This window comes from Symphalangus syndactylus, chromosome 6 (assembly GCF_028878055.3).
Source record: "Symphalangus syndactylus isolate Jambi chromosome 6, NHGRI_mSymSyn1-v2.1_pri, whole genome shotgun sequence".
NCBI classification, from domain to species: Eukaryota; Metazoa; Chordata; class Mammalia; order Primates; family Hylobatidae; genus Symphalangus; species Symphalangus syndactylus.
In genome coordinates, this window is record NC_072428.2 from 48,987,418 (window position 1) to 49,010,177 (window position 22,760).

Below are 22,760 nucleotides of genomic sequence, written 5' to 3' on the forward strand. Positions count from 1 at the left end.
ACCCATTGGAGGACATTTAGGTTGTTTCCAGTTTTTGTCAATTACGAGTAAAGCTGCTGTGAACATTTACATATAGGTTCATGGAGAGTTTTTTTTTAAATAAGTATGTTTTAATTTCTCTTATAAATTTACTCTTTTTCAAATTCCATCCAAAATAAGGAAAACAAGGATAGATTTTTATAGAGAAAAATATCACTATCCTGTTATCTTCTTTGAGCTGTGGAATCACCTCCACATATGTTCACAGGAATCCCAACAGAGCCAGCATGCTTTCTCAGCTTTCTTCCCCGTCCTCCCTTTTGTGGACCCAGTGTGACTAAACGAGATGGTGCATTTCAGATTCAGATTCAATAAAAGGTTCTGAGCATCTCCTTCTGTGCTACTGGGGCAAATGCCACAGCTAACTTAAATTATGTTTCTAACCCCTTCACCTGGCCACTTTCCAGCATACAGGCTGAAAAAGCTAAAAATATGCTTTCATTACTTTTCTTGAGTGTGAGGATGGTTTTGTAACAGAGCTTTGTCCAATAAGAAATAAGTGGAGACATTGGGATGAGTTTTAGGACTGCTTTCTTTTTCCAGATGAAAAAGAGTCCTTAGAGGTACTTATCACTGCCTTCTTTCCTTGCCACTTTCCTTTTGTCTCAAATGCAGAAGTGACATCGAGTCATATATTTTATAATTATCTGACTGAAAATACTATATGAGCAGAGAAGTTTAAAGAACTAAAAAGATGTCAAAAGTATGAAAATGGATCAAATAATTATACAAATGAACAAAGTTTTAAGAGTCAAAGCTTCTAGGAATGAAAATTACGTCAATTTAAATGAGAAATTCAATGAAATTATTAAGTACTAATTGGAAATGGCTAAAGAAAGAATTAGTGTACTCAAAAACAGATGTAAAGAAATTACCCAGCTGCACTATCAGTAGGAAAAAGAATAAACAAACAAACAAACATGGAAGATAGAGTGAATAGGTCTAAAATATCTAAAGAGATTTCCAGGAGGAAAAGATAGAAAGCATCAGGGAGAGATAATATGCAAAGAGATCATGGCTGTGAATTTTCAGAATTGATGAGACACATCAGATTCCTGACACCCTATGAATCCTAAGCAAGATAAACAATAATTTTTAAAAATTCGACACCATTCATACTATAATCAAATTTCAGACAGAGAAGTCTTAAAGTATGGCACAGAGAAGAGAAAAGAGTGTTACACATAGACAGTGTTTGATTTCTCAAAACCAGGAGTTTGGAGGCAAGACTCCAAAAGAATAGATACTGAGAAAAAAAATTATCCACACAAGATTTGTATACTTATGTTTTTTTCAGTTATTAATGTGAAATGGTAATATTTCCAAACAAGTAAAAACTGAGAGGGCTAACATCAATAGATCTTTCACTGAAGGAATTTCTCAAAAATGTACTAAACATAAAAAATAATCTAGAAGGAAAGTCTGAACAAATAGTAAACAAAGAGAAGTGGTAAATATGTGGTAAATTTAAACAATCATTGACTTTATAAAACATTAATTATAATGTCAAATTGCTGAGTATAGAAAACCACGGCAAGATAGGAGTAAAATATCAGAAAATAATAGTTATGTCATCTGGAATGGGGGTAATTGGAGTCAAATGTCCCAAAGTAAAAGTATAGTTTTGACGGAGGTTTAATACACTGATTAACTTTTTACTTTATCAAATTAACCATGCGTATTGTAATTTCTAGGAAAGTACTAAACAAGTAGAAACAGAGGTTGTATTTTATAAGCTGGTAGAAGGGAGAAAGTAAAATGGGGTCAAAACAATTTAAAAGAAGAAAAATATTTAAAAATTAGAATTTAAACAATGTAAAATGGTAGAAATAAATCCACACGTATTGATAATCACAGTGACATAAATATACTAATCTCACTTGTTAAAAGTCAATGATTTTCAGAATGGATTTAAAAAAAATCCAGCTATACTTTCCTTACAACATTTACACTTAAAATATAAGGATGTAGGAAATTTGTAAGTAAAAAAAAATAGAAATATACAAGACAAAACTAAAAGAAAAATTTTTAAACTTTATAAATGCCAAAGAACACTTGAAGGCCTAAAAAGCATTTCTCTACATAGAGACACTAAATAATAATAAAATGTTGAAAAGACCAGACATATATAAAAAGTACTAATATCATATTTTTACATATATACATTAAGCAGAAATTTTGATAGAACTACACGATGAAATTGAAAATCCATCATTATAGTAGGAGATGAAAAACACATTTTATCAATAACTGATATATTAGACTGAGGAAAAATATTATTCAAGATGTAGATGTGAGTGAGACATAATTTTTTCAAGAGCACATAGCACATTTATAAAAACTGATGTGTAAGAGAACATAAAGCAAATTTGAACAGATATCAAATAATCTATAAAATATACTCCATATTATCCAATCACATTTTAATTAAGTTACAGAAATAATGCTTTAAAAAATCTATGCAATATGGAATTTTAAAAACACACCTTTAAGTAACATATAGACCAAAGAAAAAAATCATACTTGATATTAGAAGATGCTTAGATAAAAACAAAAATGAAAACACTAAATATCAAAATTTGCAAATATAAAGCTAAAGCAGTACTTCAAGGGAAATTTATAGTCTTAAATGCATATTTTTAAAGACTTTTCAAAAGACTGCAAATTACTAATCTAAAGATACAAGTAATTATAAAAAATATCAACTGAATAAACTAAAGAAAAAAGAAAGAAAATCATACAGGAAAAATAATGGAAAACAAAAATTAAATAGAATTAATAGAATTAAAAGTTGGTTCTTTGAAAAGGCTAATAAGACTGATAAACTCCAGCGACACTGATCAATGAGAAAGTGAACAGGGATAAATAATCTATATTAGAAATGAGAATAAGGACATAACCAGAAATAAGGCAGAAATAAGAAGTTAAGAAAAAACTGTGAAGAACTTTAAGAGAATACATTCAAAACATAGATGAAATAAGCAAATTTCAAGAAAAATCTAAATCACCAAAATCAATTCTCAAAGAAATAAAAAATAATTTGGTATTATAATCATCAAATAAATTGAATTAATTTTCCCTAAAGTAAATATCTGACCCAGAAAGTTATACTAGAAAGTTCTACTAAACATTGACAGAAAAGATTATTTCAATCATACACAAAATGACACAAAATCTTTAAGATACTAGGAAAAGAGATAATGTGCCATAACTCATTTTTAAGGCTTGTACACCTTTAATAATAAAATGCAGATGAAGAGAGAAAAAAAAATCAGAGTTTGATCTCACTCACAAGTTTAGTCACAAAATTTTTAAAATATTAGCAAACCAAATAGCTGAACACACACACGCATACACACACACACACACATTCATGTATATCCATGTATATAAAAAAGCAACACATTGTGAACAAATTTTCATAAAAAGTATAAAATATAGCAATATAATTTATTACTTTAAAAGATAAAAAGAACAAAACACATGATTCTCTCAAAAGATACAGAAAATCAACTGATAAAATTCAATATCCATTCAGGTTTTCAAAAAGTCTATAGCCAATGTCCTACTTAGTGATGAATAATCAAAGCATTTTTTTCAAGAACAGAAACAAACCAAGGTTTACTCTACTGGTATTTGTATTGGTGATTGTAATAAATGTAATAAAACAAGCAAAAAAGATGAGGTAGGGAGAGCAAGCAAAATAATTAAAAAAGAAAGAAGAAACAAAATTGTCCTTATTCATGCATAGTATTATTGTCAATGTACAAAACTCAAAAGAATCTGTGGTCAAATTATTAGAATTATAGTGTATAGCAAGTCCAAGTGTTGGAGAGAACATAGTCTAAGATGGTCTCAAATACTGCTAATGGGATTGTAAGTGATCAAACTTCTTAGAGATACAATTTTCTTCAACCTAGCAACTCCATTCCTAGGTATATACTTTAGAGAAATTCTTGCATGTATTTACCAGGAGACATATACAAGAAAGATTAATAGCAGCATTTTCTGAAATAGAAAACAACTTAAAATTAATTCAAATAACCATTGACAGAAGAAAGATAAATTGTTTTAGACCATATAATAGAATGCTAAAGTCATGCTGCAAAACAACAAAAAAGAACTAGTTATGTACATGAACATAAATTATTTTAATACACATAATATTGAATATAACGGTTTGCAGAAGAACAGACACAATATAATATCTTTCACACAAATTTCAACAATAGGCAAAACTGAATAGCCTATTTTTAAGTGGTAAAATGATTTTTAAAAACGGGATTATAGATATAAAATTCAGTATACAGATAATCTCTTAGGGGGATTTGGAGGAGCAGCACATAGGAAGCTTCAAAGAGACTGATAATGTTATCTTTCTTCAGCTAAATTCTGGATTGACTGATGTTTACATATTGGCTAATATATTCGTGGTTCATATGTTGATGGTATATATTTTATTAAAAAAACCAAACACTTTGTCCTGGCACCCTCACTAGAATAAAAGCTATTAAAGTCTCTTTGTCAGAGACCTGTAGCTTAATCAATCCCTTCCTTCAGTTGTGCTGTTCTACAGTGCTGCCACTTTTCACTCCCTCTGAATAATCTAGACATCAAGGGGATAACACGTCCGAGGGATCACGAGTGGGAAAAATGATAGGGTGAGATTCAGTGGACTCTCATAAAGATACAGCTCAGTAGATCCCAGTGGTATCCAGACTTCACCCACATTATAGAAGGAACCTGGCTTCCCTCTTGGCAGCTGGAAACCATGGCTTTCTGTGGCATTTTTCGAGTTGCTTTTCCCTTAGGATCAGTTAAGCAGCCGGTCCTTTTTGCATTTTTAGCACTACGTGTAGTGGTGTCCTGGAGCTGGCTCCTATAAGCTGGCAGCAGCTTGGGGAGCCAATTGTGGGTGAGCATCTCTTGCCAACTCTGCTTTCAGTGATGTCACATTGGCAACTTGAAATCAGCCCTGCTGGGAGTATTTACAACCCAGGAATCACCAAATGCTAAAATCAGTTCCCCTTCCTTCCCCCATCCCTGCCCCACAACGAGTTGTTAAGCATCCACCAGGACACCACCGAATGTAACACAACCTTAAAATCATACAGAGGTAGGACACAAGCAGGACTTATTTCCCACTGGGATGAAGTGAAGGAACCAGCAAGAGCCAGTAGATAGCAAAGAAAGTGATCCCTAGCTGCCCTCATTGCTCATTTACATCATACACTCCTACCAGCACCATGACAGTTTACAAATGCCATGGCAACAACCCAGAAGTTACCACCTTTCCATGGCAATGACTCAGAGAAGTTACTGCCCCTTTCCTAGAAAGTCCTAAATAACCCACTCCTCTATTTGCATTAACCCACCCTTTAATTTGTATGTAATTGAAAGTGGGTATAACTGGGTATATATTCAGTTGCCAACAGCTCATACATTGCTGACTCTGGGCACACTGCCTGTGAGTTACCCCTGCTCTGCATGGAGCAGTACTGTTCAATAAAAGACTGCTGTCAAACATTACTGACTTGCCCTTGAATTATTTCCCGGGTGAAGCCAAGAACTCTCCTGGGCTAAGCCCCAGCTTTGGGGCTCACTTGTGTTGCATCAATATAATAATCACTTATGACTTATGGTACAATGAAATGAAAAGGGATTCAAATTAATAAATATCTTCAATCACAGAGCCTGCCTGCCCCATTTGTATTCAACTATGAAGAGCAAGCACTCTGGACTTCCCTGAATACTTATACTCCCCCTGCCTGGGTGGTTCCAGGTGTCCACCTCCATCAGGTCTGCAAATGGCCCCAGGCCTTTGGGAGACAGAACAAGAAAGTCTCCAAATCAGTCACTACAAAATAACAAACCTTGCTGAAATAAGAGTTTTAAGTTCTTAACATTAAAAGAAAGTCTATGCTGTTGTAAACTGTGTCCTTGCCTTTTCTGAACTGGAATCTGTATTGGCATAGAGGGAAATTCATGACTTCTACTGTCATTACATGAGAACTGTGGCATCTTCTCCAAATCAAGAGTCTAACTGAGGTGATCATAGGTCCCAGAGACAGTCTCCGAACCAGTTTCTAAGCCAACCACCAAGAAAGAGATTCCTGAAGTGCTTAATGCCTACTTTTTCAGAAAGCCACTAATAAGTGGGGTATACCAAAAATGCCAAGAGGATCGTCCTGAGAGACAACATTAACCCAGAACACTGGACTCATATTCTCCAAAATTTTGACCTTTCCCCTTGATGCTGTCTTCTCTCTTGCTGACTGATAAAATCCTCACAAAGATGTATTGTACTATTATTGATTGATCTGGCTTCAGTAGTTGAGAGGTTTAATTACACCATCATTTTTACACTCAATAATTGCTGTTTTGTTCTTTCATAGGAAAGCATGAGGATTAATTTTTATTTGAGTGCCAACATTTATAAAACTCACACTCTCCTTGGAGAAACAAAGAATTTTTTTAAAAAAGATTAGTTTATGAGTTCAGTTCTGCATAACAGCCTCCAACTCAATCAGTCCCTAGAGACTCAACAAATTAGTCCCTCATAAGGAGTTTCACTTTATGCAGCAAGTGCTTATTAAATATCTAACTTTCAGACACCATTCTAGAGGTTGAGCACCCAGTAGGAAGCAAACCAAATTTGGTTTTTGCACTTATAGAGAGAAAATTGAACGAATACACAAAAGAAGCATGAGTAATGATAGAAATACAGAGTGTCATGGAAACAAATGCCAGAAAAACCTACGCTAGTCCAGGGCTCAGAAAAAGAGTTCTCTGAGGAAATGGCACATAAGCTGGGATTTAAGAGCTTAGTAGGAGTTAGCCAGGTAAAGAGCGGAAGGAGAAGTAAACCAGTGTATATGATCATTTTGAGCCACCTTTTCCTGCACAGACTGAAATGGTTATTTAAAAAACTTGGTCTTAATTTTGATTTGGCTATTATTCAGCTATGTAACCTCAGCTGAATCTCCTAATGGCCATTCATCTCAGCTTTATTTGCTAGATTGAAGGACCTCTAAAGTTCTACTCAACTGAAAGACAAATATATAATACACAGATTACTATTCAGTTAGTATAAGCAAAACAGCTTTTTTAAAATAAGCTTTGAGCAATATAGCAGTGTTTCTTGCAATAGGTTTGAATACTCACAGAAAGTCCTTCAGGTAAAAATACTAGATTAAAAAATTCTTCTTAATGTGTAGCAGAGCTGACAGACCAGAAAGAGAATTTTTCAGTGGACAGAAACAACAAGAAAGCATGAATCCACAGAGGTAAGTAAACTCTGGAGCTGGAGCTTGAATAGAGGTAAATGTGAGTCTCTGGTGGCTTAGCTTCTGGCATTCGGAGGACTGCAGAGCCTGGGAGTCACATCGTTAAAGGATAAACAACACAGAACTTCTGCCGTGCTTATTAAACAGATATTGTCGCCAATATCATGCCTGTCTTTGCTCTGTGTAAAAAAGCAACAAAAGTCCCCTCAGCCAGTTTCTAACCATTAATACAAACTTGCACTACCATAAGAAAACTACTCTTTCTAGCTGCATTTGACCTAATACTGACAATTTGCATTGTTATGCATTTAAAACATTCGTACCTAAATTACTACTGATCTAGTTTTATGGGGTCGGTAGTAATTACAGTTTTATTCCTATATAAAGGAATAAATATTAGACTAAATGTCAACTTCTCAAAAACAACTGGAGGTCAGAAGACAATGAAATGATAGTTTTATAATGCCAAAATCAAAGTAACTCAGTTTTGTGCTCCCAAATTGCTATTCCCAGACAATCTTTTAAGAATAAAAGCAAAATAAAGGCATATTCCGGAGCTGTGGGTTTCAGGTGAAAGTTATTGCCAGCCTACGGATACCTCAAGAAATAGCCCGGGACAACAAAGCAAGACTCCGTCTCAAAAAACAAAAAACAAACAAAAAAAAAAAATAAATAGAGGAATGAATATCCTGACCCCACTCTCCTCCCTTTCTTATTGTCTGAACCTAAGGAGAAGTCAGAAACTAGGGGTATTCTTCCAGTTTGAAGAAAGATACACAAAAACCCCAAAGCCTTCAGGGACACTGAGCAGTAACAAATGGCAGGCATCCAAAATAATGCCCCAAACTAACTTTATAAAGCAAGAATTACCTCGATTCCAAGCCAGACAAGGACAGTACAAGACAGTATATTACATGCATCACTCATGAGCACAGAAGCAATAAAATGCTCAATGAAATATTAGCAAACTGAACTCAGCAGTGTAAAGAAAATGTACTATATCAAGATCAGTGTGGATCACTCTAGGAATATAAGATTGGCTCAAAATTAGAAAATCAATCAATATAATTGACCAAAATAGCAGATTAAAGGAGTAAAAAAACCTTACTGGATTATAGCATACGAAAGAACAATTACATGTGATAAAAAGGCTTACTCAACTCTGAATAGAGTAAAACATTCTTAATATGGTGAATATATCCACAAAATATATATAGCTAAGGCCGGGCATGGTGGCTCATGACTGTAATCCCAGCACTTTGGGAGGCCAAGGCGAGCAGATCACCTGAGGTCAGGAGTTCAAGACCAGCCTGACCAACATGGAGAAACCCTGTCTCTACTAAAAATACAAAATTAGCCGGGTGTGGTGGTGCATGCCTACTAATTCCAGCTACTTGGGAGGCTGAGGCAGGAGAATCGCTTCAACCCAGGAGGCAGAGGTTAAGGTGAGCCGAGATCATGCCATAGTACTCCAGCCTAGGCAACAAGAGTGAAACTCCATTAAAAAAAAAAAAAAAAATATATATATATATATATAGCTAAAATCATACTCTATGGAAATTTAAAGACATTCTATTAAAATAAGAAACAAGTCAAAGACATCTACTACCATAATGATTATGTAGCATTGTACTGGAAATCCTAGTCTGTGCATTAAATAACAACAAAAAGGAATAAAAGGTATACAGATTAGAAAGAAACAAAGAAGACTATCATAATTCACAGATGACTGATTCTCTACAAAGAAAATCCAGGAGAATCTACAATCAAATTATAAGAATTAATGATTTCTAGGCTGGGCACAGTGGCTCATGCCTGTAATCCCAGCACTTTGGGAAGCCAAGGCCGGCAGATCTACCGAGGTTAGGAGTTTGAGACCAGCCTGGCCAACATGGTGAAACCCCGTCTCCACTAAAAATACAAAAATTAGCCAGACGTGGTAGTGGGCGCCTGTAATTCCAGCTACTCAGGAGGCTGAGGCAGGAGAATCACTTGAACCCTGGAGGCAGAGGTTGCAGTGAGCCTCCGTTGTGCCATTGCACTCCAGCCTGGGTGACAAGAGCAAAACGCCATAAAAAAAAAAGGCATTAATGAGTTCTACAAGACTGCCAAATAGAAGATATATTAATATAAAGAATTTTAACTATACACTAGCAATAGTTAGAAAATGAAGTTTTATAAAAGATACCATTTAAAAGAACAAAAAGTAATGTACCTAGCAATAAATCTAACAAGAGACATGCAAGATCTTAATGTAGAAAAGTATACGCTTTGAATAAAAAACTTTAAAGAAGAAATATGTAAATGAATAAGTAAATGGAGAGATATACTATGGTCATGTGCAGAAAGACTCAATATCACAAAAGATATAAAATTTTCGTAAATTAATCAATAGACTTCATACAAATCCAAATACCAGAAAGGGTGTTTAACTTGGCAATGTGATTCTAAAATGTGTGAGAAAAGTCAAGTACCAGCCAAGGTTGAACTAAAAAGAGGTAGGCTGGATGATTTGCCCTTCCAGATGTTAAGGCTTATCATAGAACAATAGTAATTTGCAAATTGTGCTATTCATAGGATAGTTAAACATCCCAGTGGATAGAAAAGAGAATCCAGAAACAGGTTCTGCATATACAGAAATCTATATAGGACAGAGCATACAGTGCATATTATTGGGAAAATATGCCAGAAAATTTTTTACCCATATAGAAAAATAAATATGGATATGTTATGGACTGAATGTTTTTGTCCCTCCCAATTTATATATTGAAACCCTAATCCCCAGTGTGATTGTGACAGTATTTGGAAACGAAGCTTTTGGGAGGTAATCAGGTTTACATGAGGTCATGAGGGTGGGGCCCCCATTGTAGGATCAGTGTCCTTATAAGAAGAGGAAGAGAGACTAGAACCAGAGCTCTCTCCCTCTCTCTGTCACATGAGGGCACAGTGAGAAGGTGAGCCAGGAAGACAGCCTCAACAGGAATGGAATCTGCTGAAACTTGGTCTTGGATATCCCAGGCTCCAGAACTCTAAGAAATAAATATCTATTGTTTAAGTTGCCCAGTTTATGGTATTTTGTTATGGCAGCCCAAGTTGACTGATATATGATGCCTATATAACACTATGTAAACATTTCCATTCTAGATGGATTAAAATCATAATGGAGGAAGACAAAACCTTAACACTTCTAATAGAAAGCATAGGAGAAATATCTTTCCTGACATAGGGTAAGGAAGTACTTCTTAAGTAGGACACAAATGCGCTAATTTACAATGGAAAATACCGATACATTTTATTACACTAAACATAACCTCTATTTATCAAAGACACCATAAAGTGAATACAAAGACAGCCATAAACTGAGAGACGATGTTTGTAAAACACATAACCAACAAGGGATTTGCATCCCAACTGCTAAAAGAGCCTATGTGAATCAACAAGGAAAGGAAAACAAAAGAATAAGTGCTGAACAAGAATTTTCACAAGAAAGAAAACATGAATGACCAATAAACATATCAAAAGATGGTCAAACTGGACAACTGAAGAAACGCCAATAATATATCATTTTGCATACATGCACACACATACATTAATAAGTGTGGCAACTGCAAGAGCTGGAGAGAAAGTGGAACACATTTCAACAGTGGAAGGATCAATTTGTGATATGGGAAAATGACTAAAAAAGACTGTCATTATCTAGAAAAGCTGAACACATGTATACCTTACCTCTATCAGGGATATACTCTAGAGAAATGATTGCATATGTGAACCAAAAGATGTGTACAAAAATCTCTGCAATATTATTCAGAATCGCAGAAAAACTAACATCCTGAATATCATCAATACAAGAATGCAAATTTGTCACATATTAATATTAATACAATGGAATATTATATAGCAACAAAGATACATAAGCCACAGCTGCTCTGCTTATTTCTATTATTAAATGCCATAATCAATGTTGACCAAAGAAAAAAAGCTAGTCAAAGAAGAGCTATAAAAGGCCAAAATAGACAAAACTCAAACCCATATTGTCATATATATATGCATATATATTTTTTATATGATGATATAAGTAAAATTAAAGATAGTGGTTTTCTATTGGCAGGACTGGACTGAGAGGGAATGTAATAGAGGACAATTCAAGGGTCAATAGAAGTACTGGTAATGTTCTATTCCTCAACTAAATCGTGGGTTCAGGCCTGTTCATTTAATTTTTCCTTCATTAATCCATATTATTACATTTACTATATTATATACATTCTATATGATAAAAAGAGAACCATGGCAAATCTCAGATCTTTATGTTCAGTCTCTGTACAAAAAAATAAAAACCCACAACCCCAAATAACATTTTTTAAAATGGAATTTAAAATATGGCAGACTATGAAATAGCCTGTAATTCCATTGACAGGACCTACTCTCTCCCGTGGCCATCCAAAGGCTTAGATCAATGCTCAGAAGATTTATTGTTTGCCTGAGGAAACAACTGAGAAATCTGAAGCCTGTAGCTTTATTGGTTTTCCTCCTTGATAAACAATTTCACATTCTCCTTAACCCTATGGAAATCCAGGATTTTCCAACAATGGAAAACTCTTACTCCCAAGAGAATGCTGAAATGGCAGTGATCTCAGGGCCAGAAGGTCTCTATCGCCTGCCACTCCATATTCTTGTTCCACAGGAACCTGTCCTAGGAGTTGTTCCCACCAGGGATCATCAGCCATATCCAGATTTGTATCAGCCACTGTGCAGTCAATGTTGCTCTCACCACAAAGTCTCTAAAGGCAACTCTCAGCAAGATCCTCATTGAACTTTTTAATAACCTCTCCAGCTATTTTATGGAATCCATTTGTCAAAAAATATAAATTGATGTCTCATTAGATGGTGTGACCAACACCTCCCTACCATATCTGAGATGAGACATAAGTTCAAGGCACCTCACTGCATCTGGCAGTGTCTCAGCTCCCATAACTAGGGAGACTTAGTAAATACCCCAGTGGGGGGTGATGCCTGAGCCATTCGTATCTTTGTATGAGCAGCCTTCTCATTTTGTTTCTTTAAACCTTCTCATGTTGCTTCCTGATTTTGTCAATTGGGATTTGGGAGACAATCCTTGCTTTCCCCAGCATCCATTGTTGGGTTTACGTGTATTATTATCTTTTAAGATAAAGACACCTATTCCTTCCCCAGTATCCCAAATCACCTTGGTTTCATCAATTGCTATTCTCTGCACCTTATCCAGCTCCAACTCCTTTCTTTCTTTCCTCATCATTATGATAAAGGCCAGCAGACTCCCATGATACATTTTGTTTATTTGGATAGCAGCACAAATTTGGCACTGGAACCCTGTGGCATGTGGAGAGAAGGTGTCCCACAGGGCAACCAAAGCATGGGTGAGTCCCTAGTTCATAAAAGTGGCTGAGGATAAGAGGGTACTGGTGTAGGTATTTGGTCATTAGGCAGAGATTAGTCTTTCACTAAATAGGCTCCAGACTCAAGCTGAATCAGTGTCTGAGCTGAATAAGGACGGTGGTGCTTGGTCCATTTGGATGCCATGGCAGAGAAAGAGAGTTACACTGGCCTCAGAATAGCTCATATCCAGGAAGAGGAGATAACAAAGTTATCTCAGGGAATTTGGACAGGTGAAAGAAACAAGTGGCTTTAAAATATCAGAGTTACCTAAGAATGTTCAATTTTCCTTTCTATTTCTGGAATGCCAATACACCTCTGCAGGATAATGAAAAGGATATAAATGGAGTAGAAATATCACCTCTGAAATCTTGTGTTTAAAATGTAGACATAGATGTATGGTACCACTACATAGCACCTTTGACTTCTCTCCTGAGCCCTAAATTGGATGTGACTGTCGATAGATTAGTTTTGCCACTATCTATAGATTCTTTTCAGACTTCCCTCCTTGTAACTTGGATTTTGTGAGTGTTACATTTAAAAATGTGTTGCCAACTCTTCTCAACCACTCCCACTTGTAGGGTTGAAGTTGAGGATCCAATCATGGGAAATGCTCTTGAGCCAACCTCAGAACACAGGTAAGTACCTACTGCTGTCAGAGTCAGGTAATGGTCTCTTAGCTGCAGACTACGGTTAATAGAATGCCAGGTTCCATTTAGCACAAAAAACCTGAAAAAGCTCTAAAGAAAATGTGGTACAGAGGACAGATAACACCTGCTGTCTCTTAGGGACTAGCTAAGAATCTGAAAGTAGAAAAGACAGAATGTTATCTTTAATATTGTTTTCATGGAATAATGCTTGGAAACTTCAAAATCAATATTGTTAAAACCCTGTTTCTGAAAAGGTACAAGGAGGTTCTGAAATAATTGCTACATGTACATTGACAGGAATTTTAGGCTTTGTTCTCAAGATAATGTGTAAGTAATCTGTTTCCTTGCTAACCAAGATGCCCCCCACCACCAAAATGAAGAAATGCTGGACTCACATTGGTGACATATTCGATATCCTTCCAAAGGATGCACTCCCTGGGGAAATCAGCCAAGTCTAGGAAGTGATCCACCACCACTTGGCCGATTAAGTCATGACGAGAGAACCTGTCAAAGTCGTACACAGAGAAGTGAAGCTTCCGTGCTTCAAGGTCATTGTAGGGAACTGGAAATAAAAACACTTCATCAAACACAGGGTTCAGGGTCTTTCTGTGAACTTTAGTCTGGTGTTTTGTTTTCCGATCAGGAAGCAAATAGATCTTGACATAAGGATCTGAAGTCCCAGAAAAGTCCTTGGCGGGCAAATTGACAGCTTTGTGAATCTTCACTATGAGCTGCTCTAAGTCACAGTCATATTTTAAAATGAAGTTCAGTTTCCCACAAGCCTTGCTGTTACTCCGTCTCCCGTCATCATTATCCAATGACCTCTGCTTATATAACTCTGGTTTAATTCTACCAATTCCAGTCAACTGTTCCTGTTTTTGAAGCTGCTGGATATTGAAGTCTGGGTTTGACAAGTTGAGTTGTCTTCGGATTGAATTATGCCTTGAATGAAGAGCAACACAGAACAAAGTTATAACCTTATTAGCTATGGGTCTCTCAGAAACTTTTGCCTGGGATGTAGGTAGACTGTTATGTTTTGTTAGGAGCTTAGATCTGTGGGCTTTTTTTTTTTTTCTTGTGGCCTAAATTCAAAATGCTCATCAGTGTGAATAAGCTGCTCCTTAAGGCTTGAAGCTCAAAACTGAGGCTTGGTATCAGGAAATGAACCTAGTAACATGTGACCTCAGAGCTTTAAAGGTTTAATATAGTTTCTAAACTGTCTAATATGCCATTAAAGAAGCTTATTCGTCTGGTGGAATGTAAAGATTTGTACAAACTGCTTTAAAAATAAAATTATTCAACTTTATATATAATGTCATTCTGAAATTGAAATAGCCAAGTATTGCCTTAAGAAGAATGAATCTCTCTCTAAATTACACAAAATTTCTTGCCACTGGCTTATAGTTTTATAAGGATATAAATTCTTACTGGTTCAAATCAAATCATTTCATCACTAGAACACAGCTTTTGCTCATGCAAAAATGTATGTGACTGAGATGTGTCTGCATGTAGTGGATTGTGGTGGCTCTGACAGGTAGCAGTGACAGAATTGGGATTGTGCTTTTGCTGTACACATGGGTGATTAGTGATCAAGAGAACAGGTTTTATTTCTAAAATAAACACTAATGGCACAAAAATTAAAGATGAACTATATAAATGCATGTAGGGATTCAGCTGGAGATGGTTGGATACTGATACTTGCAAACTAAATATTTGCTACTGTAGTATACTCTTCTTCACCTATAAGTGTATTGGTTTGGGTTAGAAGTTTCTCTAAAATTCTCTTTAAAGCCTGTCTGATCTGTGTGTGTCTTCCCAAGTTGAGAGAAGTAGCTATAACATACAAGGTTGTTTTTAAGGTTACTTTTGTTGTTTTTAGCTCAGAGTTTCGAGTCATTATATTGTATTGTATGCATTTGCTCAACAACCTTAATTAAAATACCCTCTTTACTCGAAGGTGAAAGAGAACAGCTGGGATGTCTCTTAGGGATTGGTAAACAGTTGTAGAGGCAAAGTAAACATTTGAATTTGCCCTTCTCTTCCTTTCTTCAGACAATGAAATAAAGATGTAAAAATGGAATTAAGGGACCCCCAGACATGTTTGAAAGTATTCTCCCTTGTCACCACAGATATGGTTATGCTGAGCATTCCTCTTTATCCTAAAATAGCCTCCTAATCACTAATCACCCACATGGTATGACAAGAGTACTGTCACAGAGCTGTCACTTGTACCTGTCACATCTAACACAGTCCATAGCAAGCAGACATAGCCCAGTCACATACATTCCCACATGTACAAAATCTTTGTGATCTGAAAGTTGCTGATGGGAGATTTTAATCTCTTATAGAGGAATCCACAATCTTAAGGTTTCTCTGTATTTTATGATTTGGGTGGGTGGGGGAGGGAAGGCAGGAGTTGCTGTTAAGCATCTAAAACTGGCTTTCTGCACTAGTGCAGCCAGATCATTCCCTTGTCCAGAAGTGGAACCAATGCAGTGCTAGAATAGAGCTTGAGTCTCACTTTACTGGACTCTGTGGGCAGAAAGGACTGGGAGGCAGCAGAAAGTAACCTGCCATATGCAGAGGTCAGAATAGGCTGGTGCCAGCCCTATTTCCCTGGGCTATTAATTTTTCTTTACAAAAGAAACCTTTTTTCTTCAAAAAAGGTCCATAATTGGGTCCTGCATCAGTTCCCACCCTTCTGGGTACTGTCTAGTAAGTGGTGCTGTTTACATGATAAAAGTACATCCTCAATATCCACTGGATGCTCCTTCTCCTGACGAGTCTGTGGTGGACCAACAATTCTGTGTCTACACAATCCAGTCCCAGACAATAATCTCATGTCAGCCCTAGGCCCTGTCACTCTGCTGCTCCGCAGATGGTTGCTGGGCAGACTGTGCATTACAATTTACCTTTGAATTTTCTTAGTAGTGGCATTAGATTCATCACAGCAACATTTTGTCTTCACCCTTGTCTGTAGGACTAAACCTACCATAGTGGCTTTGGTTTTTTTTGTTTGTTTGTTTTTTAGTTTTTTAGATGAAGTCTCACTGTTGTTGACTGGGGCTGAAGTGCAATGGCGCGATCTCGGCTCACTGCAACCTCCGCCTCCTGGGTTGAAGCAATTCTCCTACCTCAGCCTCCCGAGTAGCTGGGATTACAGGCATGTGCCACCACACCTGGCTAATTTTGTATTTTTAGTAGAGACAGGGTTTCTCCATGTTGGTCAGGCTGGTCTCGAACTCCCAAACTCACGTGATCCACCCACCTCAGCCTCCCAAAGTGCTGGGATTACAGGCGTGAGCCACTGTGCCCGGCCACCATAGTTTTAATTTTAATTTAAAATACATGGATTTGGCTACTTAGAAGTGTGACATATTCTGTTCTACATGTACATTTTCTTAGACATGAAATCTGAAGATAAATTGTCCCACATGTTCAGCTCTTCCTAACCAAAGTGGATTGCCAGCAGGGAGGCAGGGGTTGTTGGTGTAGTTCAAAGACTGAAAAAAGATCCCATTCCCTGAGAACCCAATTGCACAGGAATCCCTCCAAAAATTCCCAATACAGCTGACCTCTTAAAAACCAATCACAGGCCGGGTGCAGTGGCTTATGACTGTAATCCCAGCACTTTGGGAGGCCGAGGTGGGCAGATCACGAGGTCAGGAGATCGAGACCATCCTGGCTAACACAGTGAAACCCTGTCTCTGCTAAAAATACAAAAAAAGTAGCCAGGCATGGTGGCGGGCCCCTGTAGTCTCAGCTACTTGAGAGGCTGAGGCAGGAGAATGGCATGAACCCGGGAGCTGGAGCTTGCAGTGAGCAGAGATTGTGCCACTGCACTCCAGCCTGGGCGACAGAGTGAGACTCTGTCTCAAAAAAAAAAAAAAAAAAAAAAAAAAAAAAAAATCACAGTTACGGGCTAGGCACAATGGCTCACACCTGTAATTCCAGCATTTTGGAGGCCAAGGTGGGTGGATCACTTGAGGTCAGGAGTTTGAGACCAGCCTGATCAACATGGTAAAACCCTGTCTCTACTAAAGATACAAAAATTAGCCAGGCATAGTGGCACACACCTGTAGTCCCAGCTACTTGGGAGGCTGAGGCAGGAGAATTGCTTAAACCCAGGTGGCAGAGGTTGCAGTGAGTGGAGATCGCGCCACTATACTCCAGTCTGGGCAACAGAGAAAGACTCCATCTCAAAAAAAACTCAAAAACCAAAAACCAAACAAGCAAACAAAAAACCAGTCACAGATATGAATACTATTATCTACTCAAACATTTTACATGATAATTTCATTCCCAACACTTTCCCCTCCATTCAGAATCACACTTACTCTTGGGAAATCAGTTGAATCTAACTGTAAGGTAGTGGCTTAAAGCAGATAGCAAAGACTGTAATTGGGCATGACAGGTTCTCACTCCTGGGGCTCCCTTTCAGTCTCTTTCAATTTCCATTCAGAAGAGAGTTAGAGTTTACTGGAGTTCGGGGAGAGGCATGGTAGAATAGAGAAGCTTAGAACAGCCAGAGAACCAGGATAACTCATAACCTCCCTGTATGACCTCTGGAGGTCTGGGGGCTGAAAATAAGAAAGTGGAGCAGGGAGACTGCCCCAGGGGCATAAAGGAGAAGAGGGGTTAGAGGAAATGGAAAATCAATATTCTATAGTTCTCATAGGCTACTCAAACAGAGGTGGGAAGAAAACACAAGCCCAAAGCAAGAGGGAGGAAAGATACGGAATATAGAGCCATTACCTGAGCTTGCCCCACCCCAGGTGAGGTGGCTCTAAATGGTCAATGGAGGTGGTTTTGAGTGCAGTAAATGCGAGGCTCCCAGGGCAACGGTCTAGAATTTCAAAGCCACTGACTGACAAGGACAATGACATTGAGGGAATGTAGGAATGTGGCAAAGAGAGATCTGTGTCTGAAGCAGACAGTCCTCTTAGTAGGTCTGGGGAGTCCTGTATTTTGGTGTTCTCAGGACTTAATGTGCACAATGAATGAAAAAAAGTGGACCCCAAGGACAGTGGGTCAGAAGGAAAGTTGAGAGATGATCTCCTCTACTAATAAGCCACACCCTAATGCTGTCGTAGAGAAGCTGGCTGCTGGGGTTGTAACTCTCAGCTTCCTCCACCTCCCATTCTCTCTCTGGGTGGGCAAAAGCTATTTTCCTCTCATGCAAGAAACAACAAAGAGAAAATAAAGATTAGACTTAGCTACCCCAGACCTAAGCTGGAAGAATAGCAGTTGAACCTGTGGAAAGCTTGAGTTCAAAGATAATTAACAAAATGTGCAAAGTAGATTTCCCAAAACAAACTCAAAAACATACTTTCATGCCTGGAGAAACCTGAGTCTTGTGCTGAGTTGCAGCCATAGGTCAGGAAAGGTCAGAATCCCAGAGGTACAGGGTTTTCTCCTCCTTTCCTTTCCTCAGATGTGAATTAACTAGTCGCAGCTCTAGGTTAGTCCCTAAACTATCACCCAAAAAGCCAACTATGTCGATCAGATCTTAAGAGACAGGACGTAATGGCAATTCAACAAATTCGAATTTGCAAAGCAGTGTCAAATGGGGTGGAAGGTGCAGAGAGGCAAAATGTAGTCACTATCTTGAAGGAAATGGCTGTCCAGGCAGGTGATGAGATGGTTCCCCCACCAGAAGATGAGAGGGAGAAAGGCCTCTGGCTGAGGAAATTTTTATGAAGGAGATGATACTTGAGCTGGGCTTGCCTACTTAACTTGGCCTCATTCTTAGCCACCTCCAAGCTGATGCTGTAGACTTCAATATGGACATTAAATCCATTTGCATCTTGGTCTCACCTCTCTAGCAGAATGGGACTTTCAGCTCTTCTGCCCCAGCAGCTTTTTCCAGAGTCCCTCACATACACCCACTGCATCTTTGAGTCCAGGCTCTGTACAAGCCAGCACCGATATCCCCAACACCCCTTCCATTGTGGGCTTTCATGTGCAGCCATGAACAAATGCACCCTAATATATGTTCCTTCACTGCAGTGGCCCACTTCAGAAGTGAAACCTGACCTGTCCTTTCCCTGGTTCTCGGGCACCAGTGTCTACAAGGCTTCAGGATCCAAGGAGAAAAGAGAGAAGCAAATTGTGGTTTCAGAAATGTTACTGGTTTCTTTCCTATGTTCAAGTCAAGGCGGGGAATTATGGAAATGGTGGAGACAGGATGTTTTTCTTCTTCAAAACTCCCCTGGTCATGAAGAAGAGAGAGTTGGGTTTTCCTGAACCACAGGCAGACACAGAAGAAGGGGAAATCCTGGATAGGGACAGACACAGTTAGTAGACTACAAGGGCAGGAGGAAGTGAAAATCTGAGGCCTTATTGGCCTGAAGATTCAAGGGTTTCCAGCATGAGTGAGATAATGAAGAGACAGGCATCAGGCTTTGGGGCCAGTGGAGGTGTGTTGCCAAGGGTAGGTGGATACACTGAGGCAAGACCTGCTTCCTCCCACTCCCTCCAAAGTTAAATAGATTTGAAAACTTGAATACTTTATCCTCCATAACTAAGATGAACCTTTGTTCACCAAAACTTGTTCTACTGTAGCTCACGTCTTTATGTCTCTTTTCATTCCCACTGATCTTAGCTTACTTCAGGCCCTCAGACAGGCCCCTGTATACATCCAATCTTCACCACTGTCCCATGCATCTTATACATTCTTTCCAGATTAATCTTCTAAAGAACAAATTGAGCACTTCAGTGTGTATAATTGGTGCTCTTGCTGTGGGTGTTTTGTGGGCAGGGTTATATATTTTTTCTCTCTTTATTGCCACCTCCTAATATTGAATTTTGCACATAGCAAATGCTTGATATCTGTGTCTAGAGTAAATACAGAAATACTATGGATATAATAGTTTCTGATAATTTAATCCCAGTAGAGAAAACACTCATTTACATATCATTTCAGGGTCTTATGGAAGTTGAGATAGGTCTAGGCAACTTCCACTTTTGAAGCAGTTAGTTTATTTAAATCTGAAGAAATAACTATGATTCAAAAATTATGTTTTAGGTGTTTACATTGAACCAGTGTTCTCACCACACAAAAATATAACTTAATAGAAATGTGCTACTCATAGTATAATTACAACATTTAACTTTTGCGTACTATTTACTTGAGTTGTGGCCAGTCATGGGACCTAAGTTTAGAGTGTGATGGTTATCTTCCTCTTTCAATTCTGTCAGCATGTTTCTGTAACTCTATGGATTGCTTAATTCAGAGATAAGGTCAAAAATCTAATGTGGGGCTCTTAATGAATGTGAGACCTGGGACAAATGGCCTTCCGCCAGCCTCACACCATTATTACAGGCTCTGCTCAGTTTATACTTCTGGCCCTTTGTCATTCTTGTCAGAAGAGCATGAGAAAAGTGGCCTGATATTGACCAATGTATTCTGTCAGTCATTCATGGAAAAAAGTCCTCTGTGTGCCAGGTGGTGCTAGGGGCTGGATAGACAGGAAGAAACAAAACAGATGTGGTCTCTGAGCTCACACAACTCAGTCTAGAGGGGAGTACAAGCAATAAAGAATCACTTAAAATAATTTAATCCTGTGAAGACATGAAAACAAGGCAATGCAGGAGAGAATTAAAGTGGGAAGGAGTGGGGGACAGAACACAGACTTCAGATGGAGTGGCCAGGGAGACCTTTCTGAGAAGGTGATGTTTCAGCTAGGGCATAAGGGAAGTAAAGGACCCAGGAAGTAAAAAAAAAAAAAAAAAAAGGAAAAGCATTCCTAGCTGAGGGAACAACATGTGTGAAGACCTCAAAGCAGGAAGGGGCTTGGGATGCTGAAGGAACTAAGAGAGAGGCTAGTGCAGCTGCAGTACAACAACCTTCTTCCAGGCAGTCTCCTATTGAGTTCATATTAAAAGTGTCCCCTAGGGTTCTGCAACATGGTGGCCCTGGCCATAAGGTGAGGCTGTTGGAAGCAGACTGTGGCAGTATTAAAATGCAGGGCCTTAATAGACCTGATAAGGGGTTTGTGGTGTGGTAATTGAAATTTTTGAGAAACTGAAGTGTTACATAAGACATTTGAGAAGGCTTGAAAAAATAGGATGAACTTTCATCTTAGGACATGAATCAGGAAATGGATTAGATGGCCTTTCAAGGTTCCTTCTATTTTGGGGATCCAGGGATTTTCATACATTTGGAGTAGAGAACTTTATAAAGCTCTGGAATTAAAAAATTCTGAGAAAACTGAAACATCCACATTTCCAGCATACTGAGTCACTGTACAAAAGGGACTTCATTCAAATCAAAAAGAATTGACAGCAATTTTGGATGGTACTAATAGTCACTGAAGTAACGAGACACCGAACATGCTTGATCTTGAAAGAACAACAGAAAGTCATTCTGACCAGAAACATTCTTAGAAGATAAAACAAAGCCCATCTTTAGGACATTTCGAAAAGGCACTGTGTCAGCCAAACATATCCAAGAACACATCCAAGCTGAAGAGGACAGGTGAGGTTGAGATTTTTGATGTAAATGGTGTGACAGAAACTGTGCCAATCACAAGGATCCTGAAGACACCTTTAAATGGAGGCTATGTCTTTCGTGCACTGGGAACCCTGAGACTGTGATCATAGCTGTCCTGAGACGGTGATAATGGCTGCAGGATGGAAGCAGTAAGAAAGTGTCGGCAGGGAGAAAGTAAAGAACATAATGAGAAAGAAAGGAGAAGAAACAGTAACTGGAAAAGCAGATTGTTTAGAGCTTTCTCAGCAAAGCTTACCTTTCCCCTCCCCAAATATGGGTATCAAAAATGTTACTTAAAGAAGAATGTTAAAAATGCTTTGAGGCATAAAGGAAATTTCATTCTCTTTTTCCTTTTTGTTAGCAGAAAGCGTGTATGTGTGTGCATTTTCTCATGATGCAACACAATCCCCAAAGAATTAGAAGACGATGTACTGCTCTTATTGTGCTGAGATCCTGAGACAAGGATACATATTTCCAGAGAGACCCCACAAAACTAGGCCAGTAGTAATTTAGGTATGAATGTTTTGAATGCATAAAAATGCAAATTGTCAGTATTAGGTCAAATGCAGCTAGAAAAGAGTAGTTTTCTTATAGTAGTTCAGATATTGCTAAACCTGATTTTTGCCATTAGAAAAGATAATGTAATTGCATGCCTTCAAAACTAAAATAAATCTGAACACAAAGTGCATTTTACGGGGATAATTCCTTCACTCTCCCTTTTAATTTTTTTCCTTCTACCCAATTTCTACAAATCAGTAGTGATAACAGTTATTTTTTAAGCAAATACTTATTGCTATGCAGTATATTTATATACTTTTCCAGTATAAATATTGTGATAATTATAGTGGCATCATTGCTATCAGTTTGTTAGAATTATGGCAG

The 22,760-nt window shown here is 37.9% G+C and overlaps 1 protein-coding gene across 4 annotated transcripts in view; it reads right to left on the minus strand.

The window, feature by feature from the left end:
- The window catches only part of SYT9 (synaptotagmin 9), a 246,322-nt gene that overhangs the window by 164,822 nt on the left and 58,740 nt on the right, over window positions 1-22,760 (minus strand). For all 4 annotated transcript variants that reach the window (XM_055282565.2, XM_055282567.2, XM_055282566.2 and 1 more), the window contains exon 3: window positions 13,780-14,326. In XM_055282565.2, the coding sequence (XP_055138540.1) occupies window positions 13,780-14,326 (547 nt within the window). The remainder of the gene's footprint in view (window positions 1-13,779; window positions 14,327-22,760) is intronic.